Raw genomic sequence first — 10217 nt, forward strand, 5'->3', positions numbered from 1 at the left:
ATGATCAACATTTCCACAACACGGAAGTGCGGTGCAGCGTATCGTTCTGTTTCTCCAGAAATAAATGTTTCTCTTTGCCACAGACTGCTAAATTACATCTAGCTCCAGTTATGAAAGTGAATGTTAGTAGCTTAATGTAAGAGTGTATATTGCCATTCAAGTGTTAAAGAAAACTCACGAATATAACGAGTTTGGGACATATCTAATCGTAAGTATGTTAGGCTAGCCTGCTTATCGTTACCACATATTTGTATAACTAAGTTCGTTCTGTGTGACGTTACGTGTACTGTCTGTCTATAGTCTAGTCCATCATAGTTAGGTAACGTTAGTATGCTGGCCAGCTAGCTTTAGCACACTGAACAATAATATAAACGCAACGTAAAGTGTTGGTTTCATGAGCTGATATAAAAGATCCCACACATTTTCCATACGCACAAAAACGTCTCTCTCAAATTGTGAACAACTTTGTCACTCAAAAATGTGCAATTTTGTCACACAGCACATGCCACAGCTAACTCACGTTTTGAGGGTGCGTGCAATTAGCATGCAGACTGCAGGAATGTCCACCAGGGCTGTTGCCAGATAATTGAATGTTAATTTCCCTACCATTATCAAACGTTGTTTGGAAGTACGTCCAACCAGCCTTAAACTTGTAACCATGCCAGCCAAGGACCTCCACATCCGGCTTCTTCACCTGTGGGATCGTCTGAGACCAGCCACCTGAACAGCTGATGGAACTGTGGGTTTGCACAACCTAAGAATTTTGGCACAAAAGGAGGGGAGCTCATCTGTGTGCTCATCGTTCCTCACCAGGGTTTTGACCTGACTGCAGTTTGGCGTCGTAACCAACTTCAGTGGGCAAATGCTCACCTTCAATGGCCACTGGCACGTTGGAGAAGTGTGCTCTTCACGGATGAATCTCGGTTTCGACTGTACCAGGCAGTGGTTTGCTGATGTCAACTTTGAACAGAGTGCCCTATGGTGGTGGTGGGGTTATGGTATGGGCAGCTATAAGCTATGGACAACAAACACCATTGCATTTTATCGATGGAAATTTGCACAGACATTGTGACGAGATAACGCACTGCCCCATGTTGCAAGTATCTCTACACAATTCCTGGAAGATGAAAATGTCCCACTTCTTCAGTGGCCCATTGAGCATGTTTGGATGTTCTGGATCGATGTGTACGACAGTGTGTTCCAGTTCCCGGCAATATCCATCAACTTTGCACAGCCATTGAAGAGGAGTGGGACAACATTCCACTGGCCACAATCAACACCCTGATCAACTCTATGTGAAGGAGATGTGTCACACTGCATGAGACATGGTGGCCACACCAGATACTGACTGGTTTTCTGATCCACACCCATACCTTTTTTTAAGACATCTGTGACCAACCGATGCATATCTGTATTCCCAGTCATGTGAAATCCATAGCCTGATTTTATTTTATTTTGAGTGATTTCCTTATATGAAATGTAACTCAGTAAAATCTTTTACATTGTTGCATTTATATTTTTGTTCAGTGTTAAGCAAACTAACAGAACGCATAATAAGCCTTGTATCTTGCCAGTGCTAACAATGTAACTGCTTCATAGCATTTCTTGACTACGATAGGCCTGCTCCCTAGCAGACTCATATTTGTGTTAGCTAGCTATTTGTTATAATTTGTCATGCAAACGCCTAGCTGTTTGACATTCATGTATTCACAGTGTTGATGGTAAATGCTTTCCATTAATCATCAGCGCCATGGAACCCACAGCTTCTGGAATGTTCTGTAACAGAATGCTTAGCATGGTAAACTCTGAGGATGTCAACGCCATCATCCAAGCCCAGAGGCACATGTGAGTAACAGTCCGGACTGCTGCACAGAGCACATCCTATATCTGCTGGGAGCATTGATATTTCTCACCCAGAGCAATGTTGCCCAACTCCAGCGTACATTTTTGTTATTGCTCCGAACAAACATACCTCATTCAACTTGTGTGCTTGTCCAGGGCTACAATAAAAAGTTGTACTGTTGGGGGTATTTGAGGACTGGAGTTGGGAAACACTAACATGGAGAGCAGACTAGCTGGCTGCATGGGGTATTGATAGATGGCCTTGCACTCACTGTGATATGTTACAATAGTAAAATACAGCACAACATTGGTTCATTTTGGGTCAATCAGATCTGATGTGATTTTATTACACCAACAAAACAGTTTAGACCTACTCATTTCCTTGACACTCAAGCCTGTTACAGTCAGCTTGTGCAGACTGGCAAAACAGGCACAGCTTTGCCAAAGACTAACACAAATAGGACACCATTCATTTAATATTATCGATATAATAGAGCCTATTTTATCTTGCTTGTCATTGGCTCCTCTCCAAGGCTGGACCGCTTTGAGAAGACCAATGAGATGCTGATCAACTTCAATGGACTTTCCAACGTGCGGCTGCAGCAGATGAACGAACACTTCCTGCTTCACACGCGCACCCTGGTGGAGATGAAGAAGGACTTGGACAGTATCTTTAGGAGAATCAGGTGATGGACCCATCCTAATTCCACCCCCATTGTCTTCTGACAGATGGCGTCATTCTGACATGTCACGCCGTTGCCGTCCCGCTATCTGACGTAAGACAATGAGGCTACCCTTAGACCCGGCCTCTAGACTCCTTATACCCTACATACAAAAACATCCCCAAGCCTTACCCCGAAATCCTTTCTGTAGATCTGACACAGGTTGGATAAGTGTAAACAATATGGTAATGTCTCCACCCAGCCTATCGGGACAAGATGGGAACTACTTTCATGCCTATCAAATTTTCAGATCTACAGGAAGTGTTTAGGGGAAGTGGCAAGGGGTTGTTTAACAACCATTTTCTTGGTGGATTGTATACTTCCTCCAAGTACATATTATACTAACTACGAATTTAAACTTTCATCTGACTGTGACGGTCAGTCACATACTGTCTCTTGTCCAATTTTCACTCTAGCTCGTGGGAGTAGTCACAAAATTATAGCTCTAACCTTGGTTTCTTTCTTTCATAATCCACATATTCATGGTTTTATCTGTCCACGCAGGACTTTAAAGGGCAAGATCGCCAAGCAGTACCCAGAGGCCTTCAGCAGTGAGTTTGACATTTTACAGTCATGACGGCAACATTGGCAGACAGACAAGTTGTTTACTGTAAATAGTTGCACATTCAGGCATTTTTCACAGTACAGTAGTTTACTCGTCTTGTTAATTAGATCTACACATATCCGACACTTTCGAAAGTATTTGACGTAACGTAATTCAATGTTTTGATTCCATATTCATTAAGTCTTTCTCCTCAGTGCCTCTGAGGGGGCATCTTAATATTATTAAGTGCTGTACTTTCTTCATCCATATGCACAATGGGGAAAGAAATTGGTGGTGAATTGCTTTCACCTGTGATGTTTTTTCTCTCTCCAATTAATGTAGAATGGTGGCTACTTTAGACTATCGAGAGTCACCCTGAGTCTCTCCCTCACAGACGCCCACAAGTCGCCGGTCCTGGAGGACGACGAGTTTGATCCCATCCCGCCCAGCGTCGCCACGATGATCACCGCCACCATGTCGGGGCAGAGCACCGAGTCATGTGACACGAGCCCCGACGTAATTTCCCCGAATGTAAGCCGGTGTTCCGAAGACCTCTCCCAGGAGCAGGCCGACACGCCCACCTCTGACCAAGGCCTGCCTAGCCCTGAAACGGACATTCTGAGGGACGAGGGCCCGGACTCAGTACCTGCAGAGTAGAGCCTTCATAACCCAGGCCTAGAGCCCTACTCAGTACCTGCAGAGTAGAGCCTCCGTAACCCAGGCCTAGAGCGCTACTCAGTACCTGCAGAGTAGAGCCTCCGTAACCCAGGCCTAGAGCTCTACTCAGTACCTGCAGAGTAGCGCCTTCATAACCCAGGCCTAGAGTTCTACTCAGTACCCATAGATTAGATAGAAGCAGCAGGAGGTCAATGTGATTGATTTGGCTTTTAGAGTTTTGGCCAGTTATCTGGTTTGTCGGGTTTGAATCAGTAGCTGATTTGATGGTCAGGATTTAAACCAGCACACTGACTGCTGTTCACTTGTAAACGCCAAGATTGTGTCCAAAGATCCCTTTCGTTAGACACGCTTGTCCATCACTCGCCACTAACAATGAAGAAGATACTTGAATGTGTGTTGTGGTTGTGAAGAACTGAATCCTTCATTACTAACCACAGGAGGACTGCACCCAGCAAGTCATTTGTTTGTGTGCACAGGAGTGGCTCTCTTTAATAATGGTTGAGCTTGGAAATATGCACTCATTTAAAGAGGTAGTGAGCTTTGTTGGTCATGGGTAAGCCTATTGGAAGCCAGCTAATGGCAATAGTACAGCCTACCAAAATATGTTTCAATTGTTTTAGTGACACACCTCCGTGTTATTTACCCTATTAAAACTATAAAACTAGAGCCTGACCGATATGGTTATTTGGGTCCGATTTTTGTGGGGACAAAACTTACCGATACAGATATCTGCTGTTATACTGTTTTACAGCAGGGAAATGAAAGTGTCATTTTCCACACTGAATTCTCCTAAATTGCCATTCAGAAGAGCAGTTGTCCCAGAAATATGCTGCTAATGTTGATTTCTTACATTGTGACATAATGAATGGCCGCAAACATTCAGATCAGCTTGAGATACCCATCCCCATCCTATTTATTGAATATTAGTTATCGTGGAATTATCGGCTGATACCGATAAAGCGTTAAAATGCCAATATCAGCAGATCATTTCGGCGACGCAATATATCGGTCAGCTTCTAATTGAAACCTCACCACCACAGACTTTTTTTCTTATTTTTTTTTGAACATACAAAATGTGTGAGTTGCTGCATGGAAGAGTTCAGTATTATTGTTTTCCGTTGTTTCTCGGATATGCATTTTATTTTGTTGGGATGACTTAAGCTCGAGTACTAGGCTACATTGTAAATTACCCCTCGGTGAAGTGGCTTAAGCATTCTAAGTCTTTATCTGTATCATGATTACGATAAATGTTACGCAACAACTTGAATGCTAAATTATGTTATTTGGTTTGTTTAACAATTAAAAATACTTGAAATATGACCCCCTACCAACAACAACAACAAACAAAAAACCTCCAGCTTTTAATGTAACTTTAGAAGAGGCGGAGCATCAGACGGGTTGCCTCCCACAGTGGACCAATGTTCCAGCCATAGATATGGGATTTCCGAAACTAGCTTAGCGTTGTTCCGTAGCACATGCTCAGAAGTTATGGGGTTTTAGCTATTGGAGAGATGTGTCCAGAACAGAATAAACCGTGCACACTTGCCACATTGAAAAGGGTTAGATTAATAGCCCCAGGTGATCATTCTGAGAAGACAATTATCTCTGGTTGTAATGAAAAGAAACTTCAGCACGCTGATCTTAATGCGACACAGATGAAGGATTTTACACCAATTTGACCCTTCATCAGAATTTATTTTCTGGTTGTGAGTCGATGTTGATTTCTTACATTGTGACAAGAATGACGCGAGAAGGGCCACAAGCCGTTCAGATCAGCTATTTATTGAATATCAGTTATTGGTGGAATTATCGATTGATATAGCGTTAACAATGCCGATATAGGCCCGATTGTCGGTGATGCGACGTATTGGTCAGGTTCTAATTGAAACTTCTGACAGACCTCATATCATGGGGATTAAGATACTTTGTATTTGAGTCGAACACAGCACCTTGCCATCAATAACCTGCAGTATACTGCGTTTGCACTACATGCACTGTATATATTTGTTAAGGCAGCATCCTTTCCTCTGCATATCCCCTCTGTAAATTGTATATCCTCACTGTAACTCATCTTCTACTCCAGAATGTTATGTTTATGGTAAGTATGTTGACTGTGTCTGTATTCTGTTAGTACACTGTCTATTGCTGGCAGCGCCTACTCACCAAGTCAATGTACTGTACTTGACGAATAGGGATTCTGATGCCCTCTGCTGGCCAGACACTGATTTTATGGGATCACTCACAGACCCAGGCCAAAAGCCAAGTTTCGAATTCAGTGGAAGCCACACCTACTGCTCAGAACAAACCATTAAACCGGGAAACAAGTATCTCTCTCTGACTCTGCTGCTTAGTCTGATAGGGTGTGTTTCACCATGGCAGAAGCTGTTTTTGATAAGGATTTGATTACCTGTTCAATCTGTCTGGATCCACTGAAGGATCCAGTGACTACTGCCTGTGGACACAGTTACTGTATGGGCTGCATTAAAGAAAGCTGGGATCAGGATGATGGGAAAGGTGTCTACAGCTGTCCCCAGTGCAGGCAGACCTTCACCCCAAGACCTGTTCTGGGGAAAAATACTCTACTGAACGAATTGGTGGAGAAACTGATGATGACAGGACTCCAAGCTGCTCCTCCTGCTTACTGTTGTGCTGGACCTTTAGATGTGGGGTGTGACATCTGCGCTGGGAGAAAACTCAAAGCTGTCAAGTCCTGTCTGCTGTGTCTTGCCTCTTACTGTGCGACTCACCTAAAACTTCACAATGACCTCAACCAAGGAAAAAAACACAAGTTGATTGATGCCACTAGACTACAGGAGAAGATTTGCACTCGCCATGACAAACTGCTGGAGGTTTACTGTCGTACCGATCAGCAGTGTATCTGTCTGCTGTGTGTGATTGATGATCATAAAGGACATGATATAGTCGCCGCTGCAGAAGAAAGGACTGAAAAACAGGTAAAGATGAGAACAGTCAAATCACACAATACATTTGTTCATCTCTTAGCCTGGCATCCAGACCAGCGAGTGAGAATGTGCGTAAGAAGCAGAGTAGAGACATTTTAACTCGCAAAAATAATTTGGACATAACCTGTTTTTAACATGCTTCATCTGGTAGGTCGATGTCCCTGGTTCCTCATACAAAACAGAATGATGAGGTTCAATTTGGAAAGGGATCATCCAATCAGTGCGAAGCCCAACCCATTTGAGCGGACAATAGTTTTCAGACCGTTAAACTAGTGGATGCACGCTTGATGAGTCAAGATGTTTGAGAGCGAGATGCAGCTCAAATTTCAAGGGGGTGAGAGAGCCAGAGAGGTGTGGACACGAAAGGGGCTTGGCTTGAAGCGCTGAACATCATGACGTGAATAGAAATGTGCTTTTGCCATTACTAGCATCATACATTTCACTGAATTACAGCATTATATACTAGACATTAGAAACAAAAAAATAACATTATGCTGCTCTCAAGATTTGAAAATAACGGTTCCACTTCGGGAACACGAGAGATCACTTTGGCCCGGTTCTGTTTCGATTCCTTGAAAAATATCGGTATTTTCAGGTTCCGTTCCTTGAACCGGTTCCTTCAGAACTAAAAGTGTAGATGGCTTCAACGTCAGACAAAAACGCCTTTTCAACCTTTTGTTTTCTGGGTACCTTGTCAGATGCACAGTGGCCTACCTTGATAGTAAACTATTTGTTTTATGCATATGATAATATTCTCTGCAGAAGCAGTTGGGGGGAAATAATCTGAAATCCCAGCAGAGAATCCAGGAGAGAGAGAAGGAGATGCAGAAGCTGAGACAGGCTGTGGACTCTCTGAAGGTGAGCGTTGGGAACATTTTAATTACACTCGCGGCAGTCTGGGGTCCCGGTGAAAGCTAAGTGAATAGGGTGGTTGAAATGGATCCCCTCTTCTCTGTGTCCTAACAGCGCTCTGCACAAGCGGAATTGTTTGATAGCGAGAGGACCTTGACTGAGCTCATCCACTCCGTTGAGAAAAGGCGCTCTGAGGTGAAGGAGCTGATCAGTGCCCAAGAGAAGGCTCAAGTGAGTCGAGCTAAAAGGCATCTGAAGCAACTGGAGCAAGAGGTCGCTGAACTGAGGAGGAGAGATGCTGAGCTAAAGCACCTGTCACACACAGAAGATCACATCCATTTCCTCCAGGTGACATCTCTAACTTAAATGTCACTCACAAATTACTTTTCAATGACTAGGTCTAGAACTCTTTCACAAGTGAAATGTGCTGAAATAAAGTAACCGTAGCCTTTCTCAATGTCGTAGCATTTCCAGTCTCTCTGTGTCCCTCTTGGATCTGAGGGCACACCCAGCATCATTGTCACCTTTAAGCACGTGAATAAATTTGTCACTGAACTGAAAGAGCGACTACAAGACATCTGCAAGGAGGAAATGGACAGAATATACGGGAAAGGTTGGTAGAAGGCATATTTCGAGCTCTTATATGTTTGCTATTGTGTCTTCTGTAGAGATGCATGCAGTATGATTTGCGGTGTTTGTACCGTTGATGGCTAGGTTAGCATCGCTGAGTGACGTTGCCCTCCTGAAACTTGTTGCATACCTCCTAATGATGGTTGTGCCTGTGTCCTATAGTGACTAAAGTTCCAAACATTTGCCCTTCTGAGCCCAAGACCAGAGAGGAGTTCTTAGAATGTAAGTAAAGCACACGCGCACAATGCATGTTCACTCACTTTGTAAAATAAGCAGCTAGCTGGAACCATTCTGAGTGATCAGCTTCTGAGACCTCACTTGCTATATACTCATACAACACTGACTGCTATACAACACTGACTGTTAGGGATCTGACCCACCACAGGTGGTCCAATAGGAACCAAACAGATGCTTAAAATGTTTCTCTCCAACCAGACCTGGGCAGAAAATAGTTTTATTTTGTAGTTTATTTGAAGATAACCAACTTTACAAATACTTGAGGTAGTTGAATATGGTTTATATAGAGCATGCTGGGAAATATGATAATGATGGATGTGGATTTGGTTCAATTTGATGTGGATTGTATGAGTTTCTAGCCCTTGTATTAGGGTAAAACGAGGCCCATACATGCATGCATGCATACATGCATTCACAGGGTCTTTAAATAAAAAATAAAAAATAAAATGTACATTATTTTTCCTCTTCGTAGACTGCTGCCCGCTGACATTGGATCCCAACACAGCAAATCAACTCCTGTGTCTGTCTGAGGGGAACAGAAAGGTGACCAGGAGTCATAAGATCCAGACCTATCCCAACCATGAACATAGATTTAGCCACTGGAAACAGGTGTTGTGTAAAGAGGGTGTCTGGAGTGTGTCTGAACCCTGCTACTGGGAGGTAGAGTGGACCGGGGTGGAGGTTGATGTAGCCGTCTCATATAAAGGGATCAGCAGGAGAGGAATTGGTCATGAGTGTTGGTTTGGTGCTAATGACCAGTCCTGGAGGTTGTACTGCTCTGCATCTAGATGCTGTTTCTACCATAATGGTAGAGAGACTTCTATCCCCGCCATCCGCTCAGACTCCAGAGTCGGAGTGTACCTGGACCACAGGGGAGGAACTCTGTCCTTTTACAGCGTGACTGTCTCAGACACCATGACCCTCCTCCACGGAGTCAAGACCACGTTCACTCGGCCCCTCTACCCTGGGTTTGGGGTTGGTTCATCTGTGAGGATACTGACACCATTTATGAGTAGTAACTAACTTAATATGTACGGTGTAAAATATGAACCTAGATTACAGTACTTCCCTATGGAACTACTGTGCAAATAGAAAAGTATCAGGAACACATTGTAAAGTGGGACGGTTATTTGTGTACTTTTTGGAAACTTTGAAAAAGCCCTGTTGATTGTCATCAATCATACTCCCTGTGTGTACAGCGAACAATAAGTTCAGCTGCTGTTCACCCTATTCAATGCCAACCATAAGACCATGTGTTTAGACTTTGCGATGTAAGTAGGGTAGTATACCGGTCACTTTGTACTTTTCTAACCATAACTAGCCATAACTCTGCCTTACCATATAGTAATGAATGTATACTATGCACTACTCTACTATATTAGTTCATTAAAAGTGAGAGTGATTTGTTGGGAGTTGTCTGTCTCTATTCTGTCCAGTGACATCACTTCTGCCCTCTTCTGACCAGACCTGGTACCTCATACCTCAGCACAAACAGGAAAAGGAGAAGGAAACTCTTCTCTTTTACTGTCCAATTAAGTTCATAGAACCAAGGCTTTGTTTCTAGACAGATCATTTGTTTTCCAATATGATTATCCATTATTACACTGTAGCTTTATAGAAGGCTCCTCCATACAAGGGCCATTAAATCATACTCCACTGATACAGAAATCGCACTAATAGTGGAAGGCGCCATCAACAGAACCCTGGGAAATATGTTAATGAGCCCCTGTTACTAAAGTTTTTTTTTTT

At 43.3% G+C, this 10217-nt stretch overlaps 2 protein-coding genes across 4 annotated transcripts; both read left to right on the plus strand.

The window, feature by feature from the left end:
• LOC139369364 (kxDL motif-containing protein 1-like) lies at positions 1 to 5060 on the plus strand. Of its 2 annotated transcripts, XR_011627043.1 has the most exons (6): positions 14 to 208; positions 1747 to 1845; positions 2376 to 2528; positions 3069 to 3115; positions 3503 to 4319; positions 4609 to 5060. XR_011627043.1 is itself a non-coding variant. In XM_071108650.1 (5 exons), exons 2-5 carry the CDS (start codon positions 1751 to 1753, stop codon positions 3763 to 3765), a joined length of 558 nt encoding a protein of 185 aa, XP_070964751.1. In that variant the 5' UTR covers positions 1 to 208; positions 1747 to 1750; the 3' UTR covers positions 3766 to 4460. The 2 variants fall into 2 exon arrangements, 1 of the variants encoding a protein (XP_070964751.1); XM_071108650.1 differs by lacking the exon at positions 4609 to 5060 and having other exon boundaries at positions 1 to 208; positions 3503 to 4460.
• Positions 5061 to 5193: 133 nt separating this feature from the next.
• On the plus strand, positions 5194 to 9876 carry LOC139369348 (tripartite motif-containing protein 16-like). 2 transcript variants are annotated; one of them, XM_071108640.1, is made up of 6 exons: positions 5194 to 6740; positions 7512 to 7607; positions 7716 to 7949; positions 8067 to 8214; positions 8394 to 8453; positions 8941 to 9876. In XM_071108640.1, the coding sequence occupies exons 1-6, from the start codon at positions 6159 to 6161 to the stop codon at positions 9489 to 9491; spliced, it is 1671 nt and encodes a 556-aa protein (XP_070964741.1). In that variant the 5' UTR covers positions 5194 to 6158; the 3' UTR covers positions 9492 to 9876. The 2 variants fall into 2 exon arrangements, with proteins under 2 accessions (XP_070964741.1, XP_070964748.1); XM_071108647.1 differs by lacking the exon at positions 7512 to 7607 and having other exon boundaries at positions 6107 to 6740.
• Positions 9877 to 10217: the final 341 nt, after the last annotated feature.

This window comes from Oncorhynchus clarkii, chromosome 2 (genome assembly GCF_045791955.1).
Source record: "Oncorhynchus clarkii lewisi isolate Uvic-CL-2024 chromosome 2, UVic_Ocla_1.0, whole genome shotgun sequence".
Taxonomy (NCBI): domain Eukaryota; kingdom Metazoa; phylum Chordata; class Actinopteri; order Salmoniformes; family Salmonidae; genus Oncorhynchus; species Oncorhynchus clarkii.

What these genes read in the sequence shown, in the direction of transcription:
- LOC139369364 (XM_071108650.1), top strand. Translation starts at nt 1,751, where the DNA reads ATGGAACCCACAGCTTCTGGAATGTTCTGTAACAGAATGCTTAGCATG. An exon ending in AGTATCTTTAGGAGAATCAG is followed by an intron (nt 2,529 to 3,068) that starts GTGATGGACCCA and finishes CTGTCCACGCAG; the next exon opens with GACTTTAAAGGGCAAGATCG. An exon ending in GTACCCAGAGGCCTTCAGCA is followed by an intron (nt 3,116 to 3,502) that starts GTGAGTTTGACA and finishes TCTCCCTCACAG; the next exon opens with ACGCCCACAAGTCGCCGGTC.
- LOC139369348 (XM_071108640.1), top strand. Translation starts at nt 6,159, where the DNA reads ATGGCAGAAGCTGTTTTTGATAAGGATTTGATTACCTGTTCAATCTGT. An exon ending in AGGCTGTGGACTCTCTGAAG is followed by an intron (nt 7,608 to 7,715) that starts GTGAGCGTTGGG and finishes GTGTCCTAACAG; the next exon opens with CGCTCTGCACAAGCGGAATT. An exon ending in GGACAGAATATACGGGAAAG is followed by an intron (nt 8,215 to 8,393) that starts GTTGGTAGAAGG and finishes TGTGTCCTATAG; the next exon opens with TGACTAAAGTTCCAAACATT.